At 45.3% G+C, this 27,781-nt stretch overlaps 1 protein-coding gene across 1 annotated transcript; it reads left to right on the forward strand.

Annotated features, from left to right (window-relative positions):
* Positions 1-788: 788 nt before the first annotated feature.
* Positions 789-27,696, forward strand: LOC100554977 (uncharacterized). Its single transcript, XM_062957801.1, has 8 exons — positions 789-895; positions 3,697-4,077; positions 6,936-7,062; positions 9,656-9,751; positions 11,445-11,558; positions 15,174-15,499; positions 17,622-19,081; positions 21,422-27,696. The coding sequence occupies exons 1-8, from the start codon at positions 872-874 to the stop codon at positions 21,810-21,812; spliced, it is 2,919 nt and encodes a 972-aa protein (XP_062813871.1). The 5' UTR covers positions 789-871; the 3' UTR covers positions 21,813-27,696.
* Positions 27,697-27,781: the final 85 nt, after the last annotated feature.

Consider the following 27,781-nt stretch of genomic DNA (forward strand, 5'->3'; position numbering starts at 1 on the left):
ATTATTATTATTATTATTATTATTATTATTACATCACTTCTACCCATCACTCACCCATCAGGGGACTCAGGGCGGCTTACAATATAAACATACACATCAAAAAACAGTTTTCATCAAATTTAAAAATCCATCAAGATTTAAAAAATTACAATACAATTAAGAATATACATTAAAAATATACATAATTATACATTTAAGGTGCTTTCCATGCTATGGGAATCCTGGGAGATGTAGTTTAGCAAGGCGCCAACGCTCTTTGGCATGGAAGGCAAAATAAAGGCCTTGGGAAACTACAAATCCCACACTTCCAAAGTTAAAGTGCGATAAAACTGGGTTAATTCTATAGTTAGGATGCATTAAATAAATAAATAAATAAATAGGGATACCTAATCTTGGGTTCTTGTGTGCTGCAAACTACAAATCCCAGCCTGAATAGTCACAATAATAATATAATAATAATAATAACCCAGCATATCTATCTTGTTTGCTGTGTCATAATAAAATAATAATAATAATAATCATGCATATACTTGTGTGCATTATCCCAGCCTCAAGCCCATGTATTAAAATCTGCTCTTTATATATTATTAAATATATATTATATATTAAATTGCATTAAACCTACAGTGCAGACGCACCCTTGGCAAACTTCAAATCCACTTTTCAAAGCCTTTCCGGCAACACCTTTCTCCCACCTGCAGGTGGCGCTGCTGGGCTTGGGTTTGACAGAGGTGCGCATGCGCCATAGCTACCCCAGCCCATGGCTGTGCTTGTGTCGCCTGCGCAGAGCGAGAAAGGGCGTGTTGCGCATGCGCAGTGACTTTTCCCTAACGAGCGCACGCGCAGTGGCTTCGCCTAGTGGTCCCTGGCCATGGCTGAGTGGACACCTGCCCAGGTGAGGCGTCAACAAGGGGGCGGGGGGAGGAAAAAGTGTGCATGGCGAAGAAGCCCATAAGCATGTGCAGAGCGCAAGGCAAAGTTCAGCATGCATTGCATTGCAAAGGAGCCAGCAAGCATGTGCAGAGTGCAAAGCAGAGTTCAATGTGTTTTTTGAGGAAGCCCATTGGCATGTGCAGAGTGCAAGGCATAATTTGGAATACATTGCATTGCAAAGGTGACAGCCAGCATGTGCAAAGTGCAAGACATAGTTCAGTGTGTATTGTAAAGCAGCCCATAGGCATGTGCAGAGTGCAAGGCATAATTCATCATACATTGAATTGTAAAGGTGCCAGAAAGCATGTGCAGAGTGCAAGGCATAATACAGCATGTATTTGAGGAAGCCCATAGGCATGTGCAGAGTGCAAGGCATAGTTCAACATGCATTGCATAGGTGTTAGGTGCAAGGCATAATTTGGAATATATTGCAGTGCAAATATATTCAGAGTGCAAGGTATAATTTGGAATATATTGCAGTGCAAAGGGGTCAGCAAGCATGTGCAGAGTGCAAGGCATAATTTGGAATATATTGAATTGTAAAGGTGCCAGAAAGCATGTGCAGAGTGCAAGGCATAATTTGGAATATATTGAATTGTAAAGGTGCCAGAAAGCATGTGCAGAGTGCAAGGCATAATTTGGAATACATTGCATTGCAAAGGTGACAGCCAGCATGTGCAAAGTGCAAGACATAGTTCAGTGTGTATTGTAAAGCAGCCCATAGGCATGTGCAGAGTGCAAGGCATAATTCATCATACATTGAATTGTAAAGGTGCCAGAAAGCATGTGCAGAGTGCAAGGCATAATTTGGAATACATTGCATTGCAAAGGTGACAGCAAGCATGTGCAAAGTGCAAGACATAGTTCAGTGTGTATTGTAAAGCAGCCCATAGGCATGTGCAGAGTGCAAGGCATAATTCATCATACATTGAATTGTAAAGGTGCCAGAAAGCATGTGCAGAGTGCAAGGCATAATTTGGAATACATTGCATTGCAAAGGTGACAGCCAGCATGTGCAAAGTGCAAGACATAGTTCAGTGTGTATTGTAAAGCAGCCCATAGGCATGTGCAGAGTGCAAGGCATAATTCATCATACATTGAATTGTAAAGGTGCCAGAAAGCATGTGCAGAGTGCAAGGCATAATTTGGAATACATTGCATTGCAAAGGTGACAGCAAGCATGTGCAAAGTGCAAGACATAGTTCAGTGTGTATTGTAAAGCAGCCCATAGGCATGTGCAGAGTGCAAGGCATAATTTGGAATACATTGCAATGCAAAGGGGCCAGCAAGCATGTGCAGAGTGCAAGGCATAGTTCAACATGCATTGCATAGGTGTCAGCAAGCATGTGCAGAGTGCAAGACATACTTTGGAATACATTGCAGTGCAAAGGGGCCAGCAAGCATGTGCAGAGTGCAAGGCATAGTTCATTATGCATTGCATAGGTGTTAGGTGCAAGGCATAATTTGGAATATATTGCAGTGCAAATATATTCAGAGTGCAAGGTATAATTTGGAATATATTGCAGTGCAAAGGGGTCAGCAAGCATGTGCAGAGTGCAAGGCATAATTTGGAATATATTGCAGTGCAAATATATTCAGAGTGCAAGGCATAATTTGGAATATATTGCAGTGCAAAGGGGTCAGCAAGCATGTGCAGAGTGCAAGGCATAATTTGGAATATATTGCAGTGCAAATATATTCAGAGTGCGAAGCATACTTTGGAATACATTGCAGTGCAAAGGGGCCAGCAAGCATGTGCAGAGTGCAAGGCATAATTTGGAATATATTGCAATGCAAATATATTCAGAGTGCGAAGCATACTTTGGAATACATTGCAGTGCAAAGGGGCCAGCAAGCATGTGCAGAGTGCAAGGCATAATTTGGAATATATTGCAGTGCAAAGGGGTCAGCAAGCATGTGCAGAGTGCAAGGCATAATTTGGAATATATTGCAGTGCAAAGGGGTCAGCAAGCATGTGCAGAGTGCAAGGCATAATTTGGAATATATTGCAGTGCAAATATATTCAGAGTGCAAGGTATAATTTGGAATATATTGCAATGCAAATATATTCAGAGTGCGAAGCATACTTTGGAATACATTGCAGTGCAAAGGGGCCAGCAAGCATGTGCAGAGTGCAAGGCATAATTTGGAATATATTGCAGTGCAAAGGGGTCAGCAAGCATGTGCAGAGTGCAAGGCATAATTTGGAATATATTGCAGTGCAAAGGGGTCAGCAAGCATGTGCAGAGTGCAAGGCATAATTTGGAATATATTGCAGTGCAAAGGGGTCAGCAAGCATGTGCAGAGTGCAAGGCATAATTTGGAATATATTGCAATGCAAAGGGGCCAGTAAGCATGCGCAGAGTGCAAGGCATAGTAACAAATTTTTCACAAACACTTTGGAAACGAAATGCCGCCCCCCCCCCCCCCCGAGTTTTGTGATGCCTTTAGAACCTTTTATGAATGGATCGCACCTCCCTAGTAATTGTCTTCTGTGTTTCCTTTCCATTTGGAAGTCCAGCATTTCCCAACATGCCAAACTGGGCCTTTCCAGGCAGGCCCTATATCCCAGGACCTGATCCCAGGTGTTCTGCTTTTAACTGGATCATAGGAGTCTGCACTGCCAGATAATCTGGGATAAACAGATCCGATCCTGGGATATATTGCCTGTCTGGAAGGGCCGTCAGCGGTTCCATCCTGACTTTAACCTTCACCATCTCTTCCAGTGTATTTGTTTCCAATAGATCTGGGTCTTTTTTGCAGGCTTGGGAATGGGACGTGGAGCCGCAGCCCGCACCGCCGCCCTTCCAGCCGCCCGCCCTCTTTGAGCAAAGTGCCGAGAGAGAGGTCCACCCCGCGGCCGAGATTTCCCTGTGGACGGTGGTGGCCGCTGTCCAGGCCGTGGAGCGGAAGGTGGACTCCTACGTCTCGCAGCTGTTGAGCCTGGAAAGCCGGGCAGCAGCGGCCGAGAAGAAGGTCTTTGAGTGCGAGAAGACGAAGCTGGAGGTCGGCGGCCACCTGGCCACCCTGGTCCAGCAGTACGGCCAGCTCCAGCACCGGGTGGAGAACTTGGAGAACCTGCTCAAGAACCGGGACTTCTGGATCCTGCACCTCCCGCTCGGCCCCAAAGGAGAGGTCCCCAAGGTAAGAGGGCAAGGGAAGAGCCTGCCGGACCCCTCTTTGCATGGGAAAGATCTCAGGGTTGGTCCCCAAAGAGCTTGCTTTTCTTTGCCATCATCATGTCAATTGACTTACGGTGACCTTGTGAATTGGAGACCTTCAAGTAACTGTTGTGGCCTGGTCAGGTTCTGAGTGTTCACAAGATGAGGCTGGGGGTGATGGAAGAGTTTCAGAAGGCCCAGAGGGCAATGTTTTGGAATCTTCCAGCATAAATGTTTTGGGTTGTTGTATGTTTTGGTTTCACCTGGTGGTTCCCAGGTGAACGTTGAAGACCATTCCTATGAGAACCTATCAGATGTGCTGTCCAAGGAAACTGGGGAAGATTCATGGTTGTTGGAGAGATTAGAGCTATGTCAACATGGATGGCAACTAAAGACTCACTTCTCCTGCTGTCTCAGAGAGAAAAAAAGGAGACCAGGTGCAAATGAAGTGAACCTGTTGAACTTTGATTCTTTTTTATACTTGCTTGCTTTTCATATATTCAGCTTTTAGTATTTATTTTTCATTTATTTACACTATTTATATTCCGCCCCTCCTTTGTCACCCTGAAGGGGACTCTGGGCAGATCACATTGCACATATACTGTCAAAGACAGAACGCCACCAAATAGAGTACAACACAGTTTATTGAAGTTACAGAACTAAAAAATGCCCATAGGAAGCAAGGGACTAGGCAAACACTTGTCTTCAGTGTGAAAAGTAACAGAAACAGCTCCGTTTGAATTAAAACGGTTCGAAAGGATAAACCGGATTAAACAGGAGTTTAATCCGGATTAAATCAAAAGTGCTTACTTCAGCCTGGCAATTTAAACAAACAAAAGTTGGTAAACAGAGGTCAAAATGAACACAAAAAGCTGGCAGCAGATTCCTCTCTGCTACTCAAAAACTACAGATGAGTAACTCAGGCTGTTTACTCCTCCGTGCAACGAGCGAAATCCGGGTCCAGGCACATCAATCAGGGTCACGGCGGTCAGCAGGGTCCCAATCCGGTCCAAGGTCGAAAGCCAAGTGCAGACGTCTAAAGTTCCACAAGTTCCACCGATAGCCACAGAAGGGATAGTCCAAGGTCGTAGTCAGTCAGTCAGTCCAGCGTCAATCCAGAGTAGGTAATTAATGTCCGTCAAAAAGACGACGGAGGTCCAAGCTATCAAGATTAAACACAAGTTGCACAGAAAAACCCCACACAGTTCCTCCCGCCGTCTATGCCCAGTGTCCTTGGTAACTTACGTATCCAGCAACGAATCACACCCGTCTTCAGGAAGTTCCCAACAAAAGCCCAAGCGTTCGTCCAGATTACCTTGCCCAATGCAATTAGCCATTGATCCTAAACCTCATTTTATGCCAGTTCATAACTCGTCATCGCTGTCAGCTGCTATCCTAATTCCAGGTGCCTCCTCATCATCCTCCTCATCAGAGCTAAAACACCTTTGACTACGCCCCACAGCATCCCCAGCTGTGGATCCCGCTCCATCCCTCCAACCCGTCCATGGGTCTGGTCCTGCAACCCGCCAGTCGCCTCCCATGCTAACATTGCCGGTGACACCCAAATCCTCCCTCACACGAGTCCATTCCATGTCATCCTCCTCTGAGCTAACCATCTCTTCCTCCATTCTCTCGGTAAAACCCTCAAAAGAGTCTTCATCTGTTGGTTCTGCAAATAAGTCTCGGAGCCGTTTCCTTTCGCGCTCCTCAAAAGAGTCTGACTCTCGAGGAGTCTTACGACCCCGTCTCCTAGTACCGGAGCCAGAAGGCTCAACCATAACATATACATGGCAAGCATTCAATGCCATTAGACAGATGACATATATAGACAGACACAGACGCAATTTAACATTTTCGAGCTTCTGGCTTCATGCGGGTACACTGGATACCCCACAGGGGGAGCTGCTGCTTCACCATCCACTTGTGACACCGAGTCCTTGATGGAGTACTTCCTCATTCTTTGGCACACTGCTGGAGGCTTTATGGTGTCATAAATTAGTTAAATTACCCTCCCCGCATAAAGCGGTACCTAAATTTCCTACTCGACAGATGCAACTGTTTTTTGGGCTGCATAGGTCTACAGCCAGCTAGACTATTAATGGTCAGGAGCTTATTCTGACCTGGGCTGGCTTCAAATGTATGACCTTTCGGTCAGTAGTGATTTATTCCAGTTGGCTACTAAGCAGCTGCACCACCTTATTATATGGTTTTAATAAACCCTTACATTTGGATTATCTGCACAGTGTGGTTTGTGATGGAAAGAGGCTTCAGGGCTCTATTGCAACAGTAACTAAATCTCAAACAAACATACTAAATTGACATTAACTAGCACATACTAAATGCATTACAGAAACAGTTCCACTGACCTCATTCTCATTGTTGCTTTTTACCCCTTATTGGCTTACTCTCTCTAGCTATTACTATACAACCACACTCTACAACAGCCCTCTAATTCATAAATCCAACCTTTGATATTTGAGCTCGTTGTTGTGAAAGAGTCTATGACTTCCCTTAATCGAGATCAGGCATGGGCCAACTTTGGCCCTCCCTCCAGGATACCTGGAAGGAGGGCCGAAGTTGGCCCATGCCTGGTTTAGAAGCTGAAAGAAATCTCAATTTTGTTTGGGTGGAAGCAACAAAACAAGGAGAAAGGTTTGTTTTTATTTCATTCCTGACCTGTTTGTAGATTCACTGGGATCAAATGGTCAATAGGTTTGGAGAGCTTGGGAGCACTGCTTTGTGGACTTTTAACTCTCAGAATCCAGTAGCCGTGCTCTCTGCAAGATGGGCAATGGGATGTGTGGTTAAAATGTGTTTCAGAGGCACTCCTTTGATTTCCAGGTCCCCATAACCTTCGACAACAACAGAGCGAACATCTCCATGCAAGAGTGGGCCAACCTGGAAGACTGGCAAAAAGAAATTTATAAGAACATCACCAAAGGAAACTACAAGCCACTCACTTCCCTTGGTAAGTGTTTGCTTTTTCTTTGACAACCCTACAGTTGGAAGGGACCTCAAGGGCCATCCAGTCCAACCCCTTTCGGCAAGCAGAAAGGGGCCATTCAATCCCTCCTGACAGATGGCCATCCAGCCTTTGCTTAAAAATCTCAAAAGAAGGACACTCTATTAGGCAGCTCTGACAGTCAAGTGGTTACTGCTCTCCTTAACCCATCCCAGCCCTAGAGTAAGTCACCAGACAGATTCTAGGGAGCATTGGGTTCTGGTCAGGACCCACCTCGTGTATGGGGTTAGTCCACAGTCTCTTCAGATACTGAGGAGGGCAAAAGGAGTCCTGATCTTCAAGAAGGATAAAAAAGAGGACCCAAACAATGACCAATGTCCAGTCAGTCTGATGTCCCTACCAGGAAAGATGCTGGAACAGATCATTAAGGAGACAGTTTGCAATCACTTAGAAAGGAATGCTGGATTTCTCAAAATCTGTTGTGGTAATCTCTGAGCGGTTAGACTCAATTTAGCCCTCTCTGGGGGAGATTCCACCAAAATGCAGCAGAGTAGCAAAAGCAAAAGCTTTCAGATGCAACAGTTACTTACACGGGGCGAGCAAGGAGAAGCCTTTGTCTATTTAGGATTGCAATGGACTGCAACTCAGTAAAAGTTCAAAAAGTATTTATTCAGGTAAAAAGAACTCCATTGTAGATAGGTTTGGGAGCTGTCTAGTCTACTCTAGACTGGTTTCTAAGGAAAAATAACAAACATCTAAATAGTTACATCTTGCCAGGAGACAGCAAGATGCTGCTTGTTAGCTAGAAGAACAAAGGGAGAAGAGAGAACCAAAAAGGTTCCAACCTCATGGTCCAGTTTATTGGGGCCATAAAAGACATTCTGACCAATGAGAAGTTAGTGTCCCTGGAGATTCACATTTCTACTAACTTCAAAGTAAGGGATGTGACGTAAACAGGATAGAGGGAAACACAGTATTTATTTATTTATTTATTTATTTACAGTATTTATATCCCGCCCTTCTTTCTCACCCCGAAGGGGACTCAGGGCGGATTACAATGAACACATATATGGCAAACATTCAATGCCAACAGACAAACAACATTCAGTTTAGACAGACACAGAAGCATTTTAACATCTTTCCAGCTTCACGATTCCGGCCACAGGGGGAGCTGTTGCTTCACCGTCCACTGGTAAAGCCTGTCTAGGCATGCTTTGGAAACAGGGAAAGGATTCCCTCAATCTAACTCTATCATCTATCTAACTACATCTAGACTTGAGTAGTCCAGGGTGATTCCCAACAAAATCAAGTCATGCACTCATCTCTTTCTTCAATCGTGTTCCAGGCTTGGTAGATGCAGGGAATGCTGTGGATGAAGCACAGCTTGATTTCAGGAAGGCCTTCAAGAAGTCCCCCATGACCTTCTTGAAAGCAAATGGGTCAAATGTGGGCTAGGCAAGGCTAACCTTAGGTGGATCTGGAATTAGTTAAGTGAATGAACCCAAAGGATGCTTCTCCCCATGGTTCCTCCTCTTCATCCTGGAAAGAAGTGACTATTTGGTGCCATAAAGAGGATTCAGTCCTGGACCTAGTTCTGTTCAACATCTTTATTCATGACTTGGATGAAGGTTTAGAAAGCAGGCTGATCAAGTTTGCAGATGGGACCAAACGAGGAGGGAGAGGGAATACTCCAGAGGACAGGATCAGGATTCAGAAGGACCTCAACAGATGAGAGAGCTGATTGGCCAGAACTAACAGAATGAATTTCAACAAATGTAAGATATGACACTTAGGCAGAAATAATGAAATGCAAAGATACAGAATGGGAGACGGCTAGCTCAATAATAGTCCAGGTGAGAAAGATCTTGGAGTCCTTGTGTAGAACAGGATGAACGTGAGCCAGGAGTGTGATGCATCAGCTCAAAATGCCAATGGGATTTTGGGCTGCATCAGAAGGAGTCTAGTGCCTAGGTCAAGGGAAGTCAAGGTGCCTCTCCATTCTTCTTTGGTCAGACCTCTTCACCTGGAATACTGTATCCAATTCTGGATCCCACAGTTCAAAAGAGATCTTGACTCTAAGCTGGAAGGAGTCCAGAGGAAGAGGGCAAATAAAAAGATCAAAGGTCTGGAGGTCTCAGGTCTCTGAGGGGCATCTTGAAGAACTGGGTCTGTTTATCCTGCAGAAGAGAAGATTGAGAGGAGACATGAAAACCATGTATAAATATGTAGAAGAGTGTCCTAAGGAAGAGGGAACAGGCTTGTTTTCTGCTGCGTTGGAAACTAGGATTCAGTGGAGCCATGGGTTCAAAAGACAGGAAAGGAGATTCTACCTGAACATTAGGAAGAACTTCCTGACGGTAAGAGCTGTTCAACAGTGGAACTCTCTGCCTCAGAGTGTGGTGGAAGCTCATTCCTTGGAATCTTGGAGTCCGGATGGCCATCTGTCATGAGGACTTATTAAATTGTGCTTTTCCTACATGGCAGGGGGTTGGACTGGATGGCCCATGCGGTCTCGTCCAACTCTATGAGTCTATGTCCTACCACAAGCAAAGCTGGGCAGTATTGGAACACCCCCTTCTGATCTTGTTTACACCAACAGACTCGGCCATTTCCAAAGTGGAGCCTCCTCCCCAGAGAGAAGCAGTGGTCCAAGAGTTTGCGGAGCGGAAGGGTCTCAGCGCCCTGCCCAAGACAGGTAAGGGGCGTCCACACCTGGGTGTGGACCTTAAAACTCTTTTTTCCCGTTCCTTGTCTTCCCTTTCGCTCTGAGACTTCTCTGGGTGGTAAAAACACAAGAGTGAGCCATGAAAATGTAAACACAAGATAGTATGAATCCAGGTTGACCACAGAGTAGAGCAGGTATGGGCCAACTTGGGCCCTCCAGGTGTTTTGGAGGACTCCAACTCCCACCATTCCTAACAGCTGGTAGAAGAGATTTATAGGAGTTGTAGTTCACCTGCATCCAGAGTGCACTCTGAACCCAAACAATGATAGATCTGGACCAAACTTGGCGTGCATACCCGATATACCCAAATGGGTTTTGAGGGGAATTGACCTGGGCATTTTGGAGTTGTAGATACTGGGATTTATAGTTTACCTGCAATTCAAGAGCACTCTGAACTCCACCAAATTGGACTTGGAATTGGACTAAACTTGACACATAGAGCCCCCATGACCAGCAAAAAATACTGGAAGTCTTTGGGGAAAATTCACCTTGATTTGGGGGAGTTGTAGTTCACCTACATGCCGAGAGTACCGTGAACCCAAACACTGATGGATCTGGACCAAACTTGGCACACATACCTGATATGCCGAAATTTAATTCCTGGAAGGGTTTGGGGAAAATGACCTTCCTTTCTGGGAGTTGTAGTTCACCCACAACTAGGGAAACTGCCCTCCACCGATGATGGACTTGGACCAAACTTGGCACACAGAACCGCCATGACTAACTCAACCTCCTGGAGGGTTTTGAGGGGACTGACTCACCATAGTGGGAGTTGTAGTTTACCCTACAGCCAGAGAGCACACTGAACCCCACCCATGATGCATCTAGAGCAAACTTGCCCAACATAACAAACTGTAAGCACTGATGGAGTTTCTGGGGGTTCACCTGACATGATGTCAGTTGTAGTTCACCCACAGTCTTATGCATACAGCCTGGAAAACTCACAGCATCCCTGTTATACCTCAGCACTGGTTCACCTTGCTCTTAACACACACTCCACCACAGCAGACTTGGTTTTTACAGTTTATTGATAAAAGACAGCAAAGTCTTAATAAAAAGCAGTAAAGAAAGCAGTAATCCAATTGTAAAGGCAATCTGCAGAATATAGTTCAAAGTCTCTGTAGAATATAGCAACTCAGTCCTGAAAAACAAGGCAGTGTGAACTCCAAAATACAATCCAAAACCAAGGAACTAAGCATGAACAAAAACATGAAACCTTTTCCATGAGCAGAGACAAGGCAAGAGTTAAGCTTCCAAAATCAATGTTGCTTCGTCTGAAATCTTTCCCTGTTTCTCTCATGCTTACAGGCTAAGAAAGCATTTCTCTGTCCTTGAGTTCCCACACGTTTCCCAGCTATTCTCAGAGGCCTGGGAAGATGAACCCTTAACCTTAATCTTGTATCTCGATCTAAGGAAGACTCCTCTGGCTCGCTGCCAGAGCCACCTGGACTTTGTTGATGTTCAAAATCCTGTGAAAGGTCACCCTTGTCACTAACTTCAGCTTCCCTGCTAGCCTGCGGCCTTTCTAACAATTCAGAGCCTTCAACATTTCCTTGGTCAACCCAAATCCCCCATTCATCTTCAGACTGAACCACAACAATCCCAAAGTTGGGAGTGTTTGACAGCTACCGGAAACTTGTTTGTGGGTTCTCTCTTCCCCCAGAACCAGAACTTCTGGCTTCCAAGGACGACCTCTTGTCTTGGATCAAGCAAGAAGAGCCCCCCGGCAAGGAGAAGTGGGACCCCGAGGAAGAGCTTCCTTCCGTCCCTGGCTTTGGTGAGTCTGTTGCAGAGACACGGGTTTCCGCTTCCTAAGTTACCCTTTTAACCTGTTTAATTGTCCCCTGTAAAGAAGTGTGTGTTTTGTTTTGATTTATGGATGACATGTTTGTTTGATTTTGGTTTAAAAGTCATGTTTGGCTATGTTTAAAATGGGTAAGTATTGGAGTTAACAATGGATGGGGGAAGGTAACCAGCTCAGCATTCTGAGGCAGGTTACCATAGCAACGGGGGCGGGGGGAGAGAAAAGGAGGGAATGTTTTAAACCCACTTTAGTCTGTGATTTTTAGTCACAGGGGAAGGACTGGTTCCAGTTTAGGAAACCAGGGAAGCAGACCTCTAATAGGGCCAGACTAAGCAAGTTGGGTGACTTGTTTAGGGTTATTTGTAGAGGCTGTGGAGTAAGGGGAAGTGATCCCAGTAGATCCAAGTGATCAGTTTATGGTTTAATTCTGAGAGAAGAAAGTATTTTGAAAGTGAAACACCTCAACATCTATTCGTAACCGTTATTTAAGAGCCTCAAAGAAGTTATAGTAACCACAAGCTTTGTACATGAAATAAACTTGTTTTTGTTCTTTAAACCATCTAAGTCTCTGTCACACTCATATTCTAAACTAAGCAACGTACCATCAAGAGTGAAATAAGTAAAGAAAGATTAAAAAGAATAAGTTATCCTCTGCCTGATATCTCCCCAATTGGTGGCCGCAGCTGAATAAAGCATATTTATATTGGTGGCAGCGAATATAGTTAAACATATAATAATATAAAGTGATTTAAAAGGATTCCTCCCTGCCTCAGTCCTTTACATCTCCATTCCTTAAATTTCAGAAGTTGTGATCCTAAGTGCCTTTTTGGACAAAGCATAGAGAGCTTTTCTGTTGTTTTTATGTTCTGATGCAGGTGTGGGCAAAGTTGGGCCCTCCAGGTGTTTTGGACTCCAACTCCCATCATTCCTAACAGCCTCAGGCCCCTTCCTTTTCCCCCTCCGCCGCTTAAGCGGCGGAGGGGGAAAAGGAAAGGGCCTGAGGCTGTTAGGAATGGAGGGAGTTGAAGTCCAAAACACCATGGTTTACACCAGGAAATATTATCCGATAATGGGACACACTTTACAAATGTCCATGGGAGTTGCAGTCCAAAACTGCTTAAGCGGCGGAGGGGGAAAAGGAAAGGGCCTGAGGCTGTTAGGAATGGAGGGAGTTGAAGTCCAAAACACCATGGTTTACACCAGGAAATATTATCCGATAATGGGACACACTTTACAAATGTCCATGGGAGTTGCAGTCCAAAACTGCTTAAGCGGCGGAGGGGGAAAAGGAAAGGGCCTGAGGCTGTTAGGAATGGTGGGAGTTGGAGTCCAAAGCACCTGGAGGGAGGGCCCATGTTTGCCCATGCATGCAATGCTTAAAAGAAGCCAAAGTTCAGTAGCAGTAATCCAAAAACGCCAGGTTGAAACACAAAACCAAGGAATCTAAAATCACAGAGTTATATCCATGAAAACGGGAATTTCTCCAAGGTAAATTCTCCAAAGATACATAGGCATAAAAAGGAACATGAAATAGGAGTCTTGACGAGACAGGAATTATATATAGGAGACTGATCTCCTTTAGCAACGTTGTCTCCTCTGAAAGGCCTCAAGCAAGCCACTTACTGTATATAAGCCTAGTTTTTCAGCCCTGAAAAAGCCCCCCTCGGCTTATACTCGGGTGAGGGTCCTGGTTGGCTTATATTTGGGTCAGCTTATACTCGAGAATATATGGTACATTTATTATTTTTCTCTATTATTATTGGTATTATTACATTTATTATTTTCCTCTATTATTGTTGCTACTATTACATTTATTTTACTCTATTTTTATTATTATTAATAATACATTTATTATTTCACTATGATATTATTATCATTATTGCATTTATTATTTTACTCCATTTGTTATTACAGTAGAGTTTCACTTATCCAAGCTAAACGGGCCGGCAGAAGCTTGGATAAGCGAATATCTTGGATAATAAGGACTGATCAAGGAAACGCCTATTAAACATCAAATTAGGTTATGATTTTACAAATTAAGCATCAAAACATCATGTTATACAACAAATTTGACAGAAAAAGTAGTTCAATACGCAGTAATGTTATGTTGTAATTACTGTATTTACGAATTTAGCACCAAAATATCACGATATATTGGAAACATTGACTACAAAAATGGCTTGGATTATCCAGAGCCTTGGATAAGTGAGGCTTGGATAAGTGAGACTCTACTGTACATGTATTATTTTCCTGTATATATTGTACAAGATTTATCTAGCCTGAAATGATACACTTTAATATATTGGGTTTATGGTTCCCATCCCCTTGATCAGGTTGTGAAAGTGTTATTTATTGCTATATAATTGTATTGTTTTACCTTGTTTAATAATGTGTTATTATGCTGCTATGTAATATATGTGTTGTTTTTATGATTGGAAACCGCCCTGAGTCCCATCCGGGAGATAGGGCGGTATATAAATAAAATTTTATTATTATTATATGTATTATTTTACTCTATTATTATTAAAAGGATACGTAAGCACATTTACATTGAAGAAGATGAGAATAATGGTTTGATCAGAGTTAGACAGTCTTATCTTAAATTTGAGCTTGATGTAAATATTCAAAAACATTTAACTTCTGATGCCTCAATTAATGTCATTTTATTGCTATCTATTTTTATTTCTGAAATTTACCACCCTCGGCTTATACTGGAGTCAATGTTTTCCCAGTTTTTTTGTGGTAAAATTAGGTGCCTCGGCTTATATTCGGGTCGGCTTATACTCAAGTATATAAGGTAATTTAAGCCCTCCGAGACACCCATGACATCATGCCTCTCACACCTGGACTTCAAGGTCTTACCTTGAATCATCTGAGAAAATCTGGTTTTCTGGCTTTTCACACCCTACGTTCTCAGGTCTAATCTATTCTCCCTTGAAAACTCCCTGTCCTTTTCTCAAGGGAACTGGTACTTTCATTTTCCCCTATTGTCTGGGAACGAGCTGGAGAATCCAAAACATCAGCTTCGCCTGCTTGCAATTCCCTCTGATCACTCACAGACTCGTCACTTTGAAACCCATAATCCCCCTCATCCTCTGAACATTCAGAAAAATCCTCTTCTGCTTGCCAGACTACAGCACAAGGGCAACAGCAACCTCAGTTTCACCTTTCCCTGGTTAAATAATACTGTATTTGGGTTGCTATGAGTTTTCCAGGCTTTATGGCCACGTTCCAGAAGCATTCTCTCTTGACGTTTCGCCCACAGAATATAATGCTTCTCGAACATGGCCATACAGCTTGGAAAACTCACAGCAACCCAGTGATTCTGGCCATAAAAGCCTTTGACAACACAATACTTCTCAGGCCAGCAGTTCAGCAGCACAAGGGTATAACTCATTGCACCACCACATTCTCAGTTTCGGGTCAGAGGTAACCATTGTTGTGACTGCAGGAGACAAGTCCTCATGTTAGGAAGAAGAATACTTCTTTGTTTTGATGCCACAGGGATTTCTTAAGTGTGTGTGGCGGCTCCTTACTTTTGGCCGTGAGGTGAACGGCTGAAATGACTCGGCCTGTCTATCTTTTCAGCTGGCGTGGAGAGTCCATTGGAGATGAAGGTCCTGGCCCCCGGCTCCTCCTCTTCGGAGGCACCCAACATGGTCATCACGGAGGTCCAGGTGCCTCCAGACGCGACGGCCGAAGAGGAGGAGGAAGAGGAGGCGGTTGAGACGCCCATGGAGATGCGCCCGCTGTCCTCCCGCCCGCAGGTGCCCTGGTCCGGCTTCGAGAAGGCCTTCACCTTCGTGCGGCAGAGGGGCAAGAACGTGATCGTCCAGTGCAGCTACTGCCTGCCGCTGGTCAAGCACCTCAGCTCGGCCTTTGCCTCCGCCTCCAACCTCAAGAAGCACTTGGAGGTGAGCGGCTGCTGGGGGAACGTCCAGCGAGGTTGCGTTGCGCATTGCAGAGAGAAGGGATTGTTAGGATGACAGATGTTACACAGATCCTCAGAAGTGTTATTTCAGTTGCTCTCAAGAAACAAAAAAATAAGTAATTTTCATTAAAAGTTAACATAGTTGATTTACTTACAAAACTTCATGTATTCAGCGTACAGATACATTGCTTATTGGTTCAAAGTTTAGACAGTCTGTTGCTTAAGCATTCTGTTTCAGTCTCTTCTCTGTTGCATACAGACTAACACTCTCTTCTGATGCATACTGTAACGTGGCAACCACCAATTGGCAAGGAGATGCCTCCTATTTCAGCAATGCACGACCACCAAAGACTCGGGGAAGAGACCTTTTCCTGTGTTTTTCCTTTCTTCTTCTTATTCACTTTAGATGGTAGCATAACTTGGTTTAAAATATATGTGACAGAGGCTTAGATGTTGGAAGAACAATAACAAGTTTATTCAGGTACAGAGCTTAGTGGTTACAAAAGATGTTTCACTTAGAGGTATTCTTATTAACAGTTACAATACTAGAAGGAGATAAATCAAACTCTCTGAAGTATCACTTCTTTTACTTAAAGTAGATAAAACCTATTCCTCTGCTCCTTTGTTACTTCAATGGATCTCTGTGAGTCCAGCTGGGATTGGTTCCCAAAGTCTGAAACTTGGACTATCCAGTGACTTCAAACCACAGTCACCCCTGTGATATACTATCACAGATTCTCTGTGCCTTACCAGGTCACAGACTACATTAAATAAGTCACCAAACTTATTTAAAACCGACTCAAAATGAACAATTGAGTCTCCTTGATTCCATCAACCTAGAATCAATCTTCCCTGTGCTCATTTAAAACGTATACACACAATTAAACATAACATCTGTAAACCAAAATTCATACTTCATTACACACACTCTACTCAACTAATTTCTAATGCATACGGACTGCTATAATATACTCAACTGTACTGACTGCTAAAATGGAGTCTCAGTCTGAATAGTCCCAGATCTGGTCACATGGTCTGTAGTCCCTCCCACAACCTCAAACAACATAGAGTTAAGAGGAAACAGGAGACAAATATATGCATACAATATAGTAAGCAATCTCAATTATATACATAGCAAATAACTAGTATAGGCGGCTTATAGAAGGTTGCTATTTCCAACATGCTCTTTTCCAAGCTAAACTAACAAGTACTTTAGGGTTTCCAGGCCTTGGACCATGTTGGTGGCCCTTTTCTGGACCCCTTCCATCTTGTCCATATTATTGTGTATTGTAGAGGTAATTAAATAGAAGCTTTACCACTGCTTCTGAACCTAATTTTACCCTGCAGTGTAATAACGTGTCACTCAGCTTTGTGTAACAAGTAACAGAAACTTAGCTTCAAAGAGATCAAACAGAATAACAATATATACAGTAGTCTCTCTGATTTCTTACAGAGAATACAGGGAATAAACAGTCCTTTTAAATAGTCTTTAAATATGCCTCATTTCTTCAGAAATGACAAGGCTCTAAAGAGTTGGCAGGCATTAGCTTCCTGGCTGTTTTCAGTCAGTGCTCTCTTTCACTCTCTGAGGTAAAAATGCCTACTCAAAACGTTTCCCTCAGCAGCAAGTCAGAGACAGTAGCCAATCGGATTACTAGCTTCTGTCATGCTTAGCCAATCAGCTGCTGACACATGTCTTTCCAGTTAACGCATTACATCATGGTGCCTTTTACAAACTCCCACACATATCTGTACCTTGAATTGCTTTGCCCAGAACTGGACGCAGGGTTATTATCATCCCAGGTGAGAAAGTCTGACCAAAGTCCGGGGCTGTGGCACAGACGGGAGAGCAAGCCAGTGCAATTAACTGCAATGAATCACTGACCAGGAGGTCATAAGTTCGAGGCCCGCTCGGAGCTATGTTATTTGTCTTTGTCCTATGTTAAAAAGGCATTGAATGTTTGCCTAATATGTGTAATGTGATCCGCCCTGAGTCCCCTTCGGGGTGAGAAGGGCGGAATATAAATTCTGTAAATGAAATAATAATAAACAATAAAGCGGTAAGGAGCACGCCAGTTATCTCGTCTTGTCTTTCTCTTTCCTAGAGAGCTCACCCCGGGAAGCTGATCGCGATTGAAAGGGCCAGAAAGGCCAGGCGACGTGGCATCTATTCTGAAGAACTGAGGCCGGATGCGGACTCGGCGTTCAGCCGCCTCCCCCGGCAGCAGCATCAGCAGCGGATCCCCTTCGGCCGGTGGGGCTCGTGCAGTGAGACGCTCACCCAGCAGACCCTGGACCGGAAGGTGATGGACTTCATTGTGGAGGAGACGCTGCCGCTGGAGACGGTGGACAAGCCATCCTTTGTCGGCCTGGTGCGCCTCGGCCTCCCGGAAGGGCTGTCCGTCATGAGCGCGGCAACATTGCGGGACAGGATCGAGGGGCGGTCGCTGGCCCTGCGGGAGGCACTGGTAGGCCGCATGGGGGACGTGGCGCACGTGGCGACCACCGTGGACTGCTGGTCCAGCGGCCGGAAGAGCTTCCTGCGGGTGGCGGCGCATTGGATCAACCCGGGCACGCTCAAGCGTGAGTTTGGGGCCTTGGCGTGCAAGCGCCTCCGGGGCCGGCCCTCCTACGCCGTCCTGGCTACGGCCCTGCGCGACGTCCACGTCGAGTACCGCATCCACAACAAGGTGGTCTGCATGACCGTCGACAGCGGCTCCAACTTTGCCGGGACGCTCCGCGTGTTCAAGAACAAGGAGACGGAGGCTGCGGAGACGTCCGAGGCGAGCGACGAGGACAGCGAGGACAAGGCGGAGGTGGAGTTCGTGCCCCTCTTCGAGATCCTGGAAGCAGGGAACAAAGCTGGGGAGAGGACCGGGGACAATGATGGTTTGCGCTTGCCTCCCTTCCAGAGGTGCGCCAGCCACACACTCAACCTTGTGGCGACGTGCGACGTGCAAGGCTTGATCTCCGAATCGGCCCAAAACAGTCCCCTCGGCCTCTTCCGGAAGCACTTCTCCTCCTTGACGGCGAAGTGCAACAAACTGTGGCGCGAGCAGAAAGCTTCGCCGCAGATGGCCGAGTACATCCTGGAGCAGTGCGGGGCCTACCTGAAGGTGCCCGACCGGTCCAGGTGGGACTCCACCTACGAGGCCTTGAAGCAGCTCAGCCGGCTCCTCTCCGCCATGCCTCTCCGGGTGGGCGCCGTGATGGACCGCTGCTCCTTGGCCAGGGTGACGGCCGAGGAGGGATTGGCCTTGCGGGAGTACACCGAGGTCATGGCCCCGCTGGCCCAGGCCCTGGACATCCTGCGGCGGGACAGCGGCATGTTCATGGGCTACCTGCTGCCCACGCTGTACAACCTGGACCGCAAGCTGCGGGAGCTGGAGCACCGGCCCCTGGGCTACACCTACTGCCTGCCCCTCCTGCGCGGGCTGCGGAAGGCCCTGCGGGAGCGCTTCGGGCCCATCTGGGAGGACAAGAAGCTCCTCCTGGCCGCCTGCCTCCACCCGCGCTTCAAGGCCGACTGGCTGGAATCTGCCGCCCGGGCCGACCAGACCAGCAGGTGAGGATGTTTGTAACTGTCCTGTTTTGTCTTGCAAGAACAGCCTTAAGACACTGTGGTAGGTAAATGAAAACAGCTTTACTTCAGCAAAACATAAAGTACAGCACACTCAGTGGAATAATGCAAAAGGAAGCAAGGAAGTCTTAGGGAAAACACAGGTCTTAGTCTCTGGTAAATTCCCAAATCAAATAGCAGTCTTACTTCAGACAAAGAAACAGCAATAAATCCAGATGCAGACTCTGAGCAGGCACACGGGGAACGAAGGCATTAGATTCAGTTTGTTACCAGCAAGAGCTGGCTGCATCTGCTTCTGCTTTATAGTCCCCTCACAGCTGCTAAGGTAGTTCCCAATTACTCAGCTGCATTTCTGGCAGCTATTCTAGCTAGCTATTCTCTGCCCCGGTGGCAAAGTGCGTTAAAGCGCTGAGCTGGAGACCGAAAGGTCCCAGGTTCAAACCCCGGGAGCGGGGTGAGCGGCTGCTGTTAGCTCCAGCTCCTGCCAACCTAGCAATTCGAAAACATGCCAATGTGAGTAGATCAATAGGTCCTGCTCTGGCGGGAAGGTAACAGCGCTCCATGCGGTCATGCCGGCTACATGACCTTGGAGGTGTCCACGGACAATGCTGGCTCTTCGGCTTAGAAATGGAGATGAGCACCAACCCCCAGAGTCGGTCACGACTGGACTTAATGTAAGGGGAAACCTTTACCTTTATCTATTCTCTGCTCTGTTTCCTTTTGCCTCTCCTGAAATGTGGGTACTTGCAAAACCTCCTCCTCAGATTCCAACTCATCCTCAGATTCATGAACACTTTCCTGCTCCCCTTCCTCTTCTGAAGAAGAGGAATCCCTAACAGTAACTAAGAGTCGTTTGGAAGTCGGATGTTTCTAACTGAGAGTTGTTTGCAAGTTGGGTGATTGTAACTATGAGTTGTTTGTGTTGATGAAGGTTTTCATGGCTGGGTTGCTGTGAGTTTTCCGGGCTGTCTGGCAATGTTCCAGAAGCATTTTCTCCTGACGTTTCGCCCACATCTGTAGCAGGCATTCTCAGAGGTTGTGATGTCTGTTGGAAAGTAGGCAAGTGGGGTTTATATATTTGTGGAATGAGGAGGGTGGGAGGAAGAGCTCTTGTGTGTTTGGGGACCACCAAACACAGCAGTGATACCCAGACACGGATCAAGGAACATGAAAGACACTGCAGACTAATCCAACCAGAGAAGTTAGTCATAAGAGAACATTTGATGAACCAACCTGGACACAATATTATTTGAGAGCACAGAAATGCTGGGCCACTATCATGTCAGACTACAGAGAGAAGCCATTGAAATCCACAAAAAGCACATGAACATTGTCAACAGAAAGGAGGAAACGATGAAAATGAACACAATCTGGCTACCAGTATTTTTTTAAAAACTTTAAAATCAGGACTGTAAATAAAGAACAACACTCAGAAAACAGAGGAATTCCAGACAGGAAACAATCAGGGCCAGCTAACACCTCGCAACAAAGGATTCCCCAGGCAGCAAGCAGCCAAGTTTTGAAGTTGCAAGGCTATTCAATTTTAATCAAGGTAGCCAATTGCAACATTCACAACTGCCTACAACAAACAAGAGTTCTTCCTCCCAACCTGAACATCATTCCACAGGTATATATACCCCACTTGCCTAGTTTCCAACAAATCTCTCAACCTCTGAGGATTGTTAGAGAGTGTGTATAGCGGAACCAGCAGCGTCCAGTTAACACCATGTGCAAAAGACTCAGACCAGGCAGAGGAATTGAAAGAACAAAAGAACTTTACTTGTTGAGTTGAAGTTAAATAAACAGTTCAGCAATTGTACAATGTCCTTGTAGTTGCATAGGATCAATAACTAATCAATCAGCATTCTATATACCCAGCATGGCATATTTAAACTGCTCCTTGACCGTAGCTAGAGAGCCTGTCTTTTCTGTGCTCCCCCTGCAAGCCCAGATTCCCAACTGACAAACCCAGCCATCTGCCAGCAAACCGATACATTGTTTAAGGCGTGGCTTGCCTCTTTGCAGGGATCTTTTGCAAGCAACTTTGCAAGGATTTCTTTACACACACACACACACACATAGCAATTTGGCGCAATAAGGATGCCTGCCATGGATGTGGTTGAAACATCAGGAGAGAATGCTTCTGGAACATGGCCATGCAGCCCGGAAAACTCACAGTTGTTTGGAAGTTGGATGTTTGTAACTCAGGGATGGCCCCAATATGAAACGTGGGTTGCCTATGGGACCTGTGTTAGTCATTTGTGTTTTTTATCTTAATTTGCATCCTTCTTTCCTTCCTTCCTTCCTTCTCTCCTTCCTTCCCAGGTACATGATGGAGGCCTTGCTGAAGGCCGAGATCCGGAGCACTGTGGCGGAAGAGGGTGCCGATCCTTTGGAGCCGGACCCATGCGCGGAGGACCTGGAGGAGGACTTCTTCAACCTGCAGCCACGTGGCCGGCGTTGTGGTGCGGACGCCGTGGACGAGGAGGTCTGGCGCTACTTGAAGGCCCCCGGCCGGGAGGCCTCCTCGCTCCACGCCTTCCCGCACGTCCTCCAGCGCTTCCTGCTCTACAACACTGGGCTTCCCTCCAGCGCCGCCGTCGAGCACCTCCTGTGCGCCGAGAGATGCGCCGCGGCCGACGCCGGGAGACAGCCGTCCGACGACAGACTCTTCGAGCAGCTTTTCCTCCTGAAGCAGAACAAGGGAGCCTTTTAGGAGAGAGTCTTTCCAAGCCCTAGATACAACCAAAGAATGCTGTGTGGCGCATGGAAGCCTTCGTCAATACTATGTGCAGATATGCTTTGCGTCCTTTGCTGCTGCACTCGTTATAGACCGGCGCAGGATGCGCCGGTCTATAACGAGTGCAGCAGCAAAGGACGCAAAGCATATCTGCACATAGTATTGACGAAGGCTTCCACAGTTGGAATCACTAAGGTGTTGTGTGGTTTCCACTGCTAGAACATGGCCATACATCCCGGAAACCACACAACACCCCATGACGTCGTTTCGGATCTGGAATCTATTTGTTGTCATGCGCATCTGCATACATCCCGGAAACCACACAACACCCCATGACGTCGTTTCGGATCTGGAATCTATTTGTTGTCATACGCATCTGCATACATCCCGGAAACCACGCAACACCCCATGACGTCGTTTCGGATCTGGAATCTCTTTGTTGTCATGCGCATCTGCATACATCCCGGAAACCACACAACACCCCATGACATTGTTTCTGATCTGGAATCTATTTGTTGTCATGCGCATCTGCATACATCCCGGAAACCACACAACACCCCATGACATTGTTTCTGATCTGGAATCTATTTGTTGTCATGCGCATCTGCATACATCCCGGAAACCACACAACACCCCATGACGTCGTTTCGGATCTGGAATCTATTTGTTGTCATACGCATCTGCATACATCCCGGAAACCAAGCAACACCTCATGACGTCGTTTCGGATCTGGAATCTATTTGTTGTCATGCGCATCTGCATACATCCCGGAAACCACGCAACACCCCATGACGTCGTTTCGGATCTGGAATCTCTTTGTTGTCATGCGCATCTGCATACATCCCGGAAACCACACAACACCCCATGACATTGTTTCTGATCTGGAATCTATTTGTTGTCATGCGCATCTGCATACATCCCGGAAACCACGCAACACCCTATGACGTCGTTTCGGATCTGGAATCTATTTGTTGTCATGCGCATCTGCATACATCCCGGAAACCACGCAACACCCCATGACGTCGTTTCGGATCTGGATTCTATTTGTTGTCATGCGCATCTGCATACATCCCGGAAACCACGCAACACCCTATGACGTCGTTTCGGATCTGGGATCTCTTTGTTGTCATGCGCATCTGCATACATCCCGGAAACCACGCAACACCCCATGACGTCGTTTCGGATCTGGATTCTATTTGTTGTCATGCGCATCTGCATACATCCCGGAAACCAAGCAACACCCCATGACGTTGTTTCGGATCTGGAATCTATTTGTTGTCATGCGCATCTGCATACATCCCGGAAACCACGCAACACCCTATGACGTCGTTTCGGATCTGGAATCTATTTGTTGTCATGCGCATCTGCATACATCCCGGAAACCACACAACACCCCATGACGTCGTTTCGGATCTGGATTCTGTTTGTTGTCATGCGCATCTGCATACATCCCGGAAACCAAGCAACACCTCATGACATTGTTTCGGATCTGGAATCAATTTGTTTTCATGCGCATCTGCATCTATGGAAGTGGTTGGACCTTTTTCCCCCCAAAGGCAGGATTAACCACATTCAGTTGCCTCCAATGCGCAATGGCGCATGTGTCAATGAACTTCAGTTGTGTACCCAGTCGCTCATGTTGGACCTTTTTTGTCCCGCAAAGACAGAAGTGCAATCGTGGAGATGAGGATCAATCACATTCAGTTGCCTCCAATGCGCAATGGCGCATGTGTCAATGGACTTTGGTTGTGTACCCAGTCGCTCATTGGACCGTTTTCGTCCCGCAAAGACAGAATGGCCGCATTCAGAAGTGCACTTGTGGAGACGAACATGGGTGACGTCTTCGGTCAAGCATCCATTGGTTTGCACATTCAGACAGGCCATATCTCCCTTTGGCACAACCAATGCGCAACCATGCCTCTATGGAGATACATGCCTATACACAGAAGCTGGATGGCTATCTGTTGAGGGTGCTTTGATTGTGCTTTTCCTGCATGGAAGAAGGGGGTTGGACCAGATGGCCCATGTGCTCTCTTCCAACTCTAGGACATATTCTATGACTCTATGAATGGAAACTCTCAGCCGCCTTATTTTTCCCATGTTCATCCTGACTGTAATGCATAGCATAAAATGTTGCTCCTCAGCACTTGTGTACCTTGCTCTTAACACACACTCCACCACAGCAGGCTAGGTTTAAACAGTTAATTGGCAAAAGATAGCAAAGTCTGAATAAAAAGCAGTAAAGAAAGCAAACTTCCAAATGCAATAGCAGTCCACAAAATCAATATAATCCAATAGTAAAACAATATGCAGAATATAATTCCAAGTCTCTGATACAGGAAATTAGTCCTGAAAGCAAAGTACCCTGAGCTTCAGATTAAAGTCCAAAACACATTTTCCAGGCATGAACATAAACGAGAATCCTTTCCTATGAGCTAAGACAAGGCAGGAGATGTGCTTCCAAGAATCAATGTTGCTACATCTGAAATCTCTCTCTGTTTCTCTTGTATTTACCAGTGTTTACAAGCCAGAAAGGCATTTCTCTGCCCTCAAATTCCCATGCGTTTGCCAGCTATTCTAAGGGAGCATCTGGGGCGAACCTTTAATCTTAACCTTGTATCTCTATCTAAGGACGACTCCTCTGAGTCACTGCCTGAAACACCTGGAACTTGTTGACGTTCAACAGCTGGGAAAGGTCACCCTTATCATTAGTTTCTGTTTCATCGCTGGCCTGTGGCCTCATTGACAGTTCTCCATTTCCAGCATCAAACAAATCAACATTTCCAGCATCAGAGCCTTCGAGATTCCTCTCTTCAGCATTGCTTTGGTCAGCCTGCAAAACCCCAAACGCCCTTTCGTCAACAGACTGAACCACAACATAACGGACCTTCTCTATCGGAAGCTCCATGAGTACTTTAACCATCGTGGCTGCAACCTTATGGCATCCGTCAGCTTTGAGGTTTAGCATGAGTCAGGTAGGCACCATTCAATCTCCCCCGACGGATGGCCACTCAGCTTTTTCTTAAAAACCTCTAGAAGAAACTTCAACTGAACTCTCAGGCAGCCATACATTCCACATCTGAACAGCTCTGTCGGGAAGCAAGTGAAATCTGCTTTCCTGCCATTTGAACCCATGGCTCTGTTGTGTCCCAGTCTGTGGAGCATCGGAAGACAACTCCCTCCTCAATGGGACTCCCTTCCAAATATTCAAACCTGGTTCTCGTGTCTAATTCTCTTGCTCTTCGCTTTCCAAAGCAAGAGCTGCAGAGGTTCAAACCTGAACATCCAAAACCTAGGAAGCAGAAGCCTAAACCCATGATGAACGTGGTATATCAATGACTGTGTGGAGCAGGGTGAGCTCCCACAGTTAGCCCCAGAATCCATCTTTCTCTCTCCTGTGTGACTCAGCGTGAGTCTCTGCCTATGTTGTATGTGACTATCTCATGACTTTGATTATTTGCAAGTAAAAGAAAAGTGGATATGCGTATCCTGTATGTATATTTTTTGTATATTTGCAACTGTGAAGATTAAAGCCTCCAGATATATTGCAAAGAGTGATGCATGAGCCTTTCATGGGCTTCAAACTCGCTTGCAGGAACACTCTCACTCCGTACTCCATGCAGGGTGTACATAGCAAAGGAAAAGCACTCTGCACATGCTTGGATGGAGGCCTTGCTCTCCCCTATTCAAGCTATTGATAGGGGGAGGATTGCCAATTCTCCCATGTGAGTTTCCTCTCCAACCAAAAACACAAAATGGCATTTGAATGTGAATGAAATAATGCAACCGTTGTGGTGCAGTCAGCCTTTGCTCTGTTGTGAAGATACTTCTTTTGCTTTTGTTGACACCAAAACAGTAAATGTTTGCTTTACTATGCCTTTTAGTGTGTGTTTTCTTTGCAGTTACAGCTACCAGCGATGCCATCTCGGGGACGCTGGGAGTTGCAATGCAACTTTTATGCTTTTAGTGTTAATTATTATTTTTATAATCATTATTTGTTATTTCTAATGGATAGTAACCTCTAAATATCAAAGTCAAAAGTATGTATGTACATATGTACGTACATGCCCATCTGTATTTTATAAGTGTTTTTTATGAATGTCTGATGTAATTTAATAACTTTCTAATTGATTCACAATGTATTGTACAATTTTATATATGTGTTTTATTGGAAGCCGCCCTGAGTCCCCGATTGGGTGAGAAGGGCGGGATATAAATATTGTAATAATAATAATAATAATAATAATAATTATTATTATTATATAATATATTATAATATAATATAATATAATAATAATAGCAAGCCATCAGAACAAATGCAATCAAGGCCAAGATCGAAAAATCAGCTGATGACCCAAAGTGCAGACTGTGCAAGGAAACCGATGAAACCATTGATCATATCCTCAGCTGCTGTAAGAAAATTGCACAGACAGACTACAAACAGAGGCACAACTATGTGGCCCAAATGATTCATTGGAACCTATGCCTCAAGTATCACCTTCCTGCAGTTAAGAACTGGTGGGATCACAAACCTGCAAAGGTTGTGGAAAATGAACACGCAAAGATACTGTGGGACTTCCGAATCCAGACTGACAAAGTTCTGGAACACAACACACCAGACATCACAGTTGTGGAAAAGAACAAGGTTTGGATCATTGATGTTGCCATCCCAGGTGACAGTCGCATTGAAGAAAAACAACAGGAAAAACTCAGCCGCTCTCAGGACCTCAAGATTGAACTTCAAAGACTCTGGCAGAAACCAGTGCAGGTGGTCCCGGTGGTGATGGGCACACTGGGTGCCGTGCCAAAAGATCTCAGCCGGCATTTGGAAACAATAGACATTGACAAAATCATGATCTGCCAACTGCAAAAGGCCACCTTACTGGGATCTGCACGCATCATCCGAAAATACATCACACAGTCCTAGACACTTGGGAAGTGTTCGACTTGTGGTTTTGTGAAACGAAATCCAGCATATCTATCTTGTTTGCTGTGTCATACAACGTCGTTGTGTCAATAATAATAATATGTATGTTGGTTGGTTTGTTCCACAAAGGTTCCGCCTGTGGCTTGATAGATCTGCTAGGTCAGTGGTTCCCAACCTGTGGTCTATAGACCACCAGTGGTCCGCAAGAACTAAAATACGGTCCATTACTGTATTACAATGAGAGCAAAAACTCATTGTCTCGCAAAACTCTCTTAAAGTGCCAAAGAAATGGGGATGTCGGAAGGGAAGAGGTTGATTATCCATGAAAGGTGCAACAAGCCTCCTGACTGCTGCTTCTCCTCCTCACTCAAGTGGAGCCACTCCATGTGGCGCCTGGAAGTGGTGGCACCTTAGTGTCTTTTGTTTTGAGGCACATACATCCCAACCTCCCCGAATTCGGGCACAACCTCAAACCCAAAGCATTTCAGTCTGGACATCCATCAAGGGGATAAATTTATTTGCACAGCTAAGGAGCCACCGTGGCACAATGGTTAAACCAGTGATGGCCAACCTATGACACGCGTGTCAGCACTGACATGCTTAGCCATTTTTGCTGACACGCTGCCGCATGCAGATTGATTGGATGACTATGTCTTTTGTGGCCAAATTTGGTGTGATTTGGTCCAGTGGTTTTGTTGTTTACTCCATGGGAATTATGCACATATATATAAAATATCATTCTATTATTATTGTAGTTTATTATTATATTATTGCTATTATATTACTATTATATTATTCATTATTCATGACTACATTGAAACTACAATAGAGAGAAATCAGCGTGGAAACTGCAAGAGGTACCATAGATTGTTGTACATGGAAATAATGGTAGTAAATAGTTTTTGATTTATTAAATACAGTTATATATTGCAATTATATATTTTTGTTATTTAAACTATATATATTGTGAAATTACGGTTTTTTTCTCAAGTGACACACCACCCAAGTCATGCTAGGT

This window comes from Anolis carolinensis, chromosome 6 (assembly GCF_035594765.1).
Source record: "Anolis carolinensis isolate JA03-04 chromosome 6, rAnoCar3.1.pri, whole genome shotgun sequence".
Lineage (NCBI taxonomy): Eukaryota > Metazoa > Chordata > Lepidosauria > Squamata > Dactyloidae > Anolis > Anolis carolinensis.

Coding starts and splice junctions, on each gene's coding strand:
- LOC100554977 (XM_062957801.1), top strand. CDS start 872: ATGGCTGAGTGGACACCTGCCCAG. Junction 4,078..6,935: donor CCAAAGGAGAGGTCCCCAAG/GTAAGAGGGCAA, acceptor TTTGATTTCCAG/GTCCCCATAACCTTCGACAA. Junction 9,752..11,444: donor CAGCGCCCTGCCCAAGACAG/GTAAGGGGCGTC, acceptor CTCTTCCCCCAG/AACCAGAACTTCTGGCTTCC.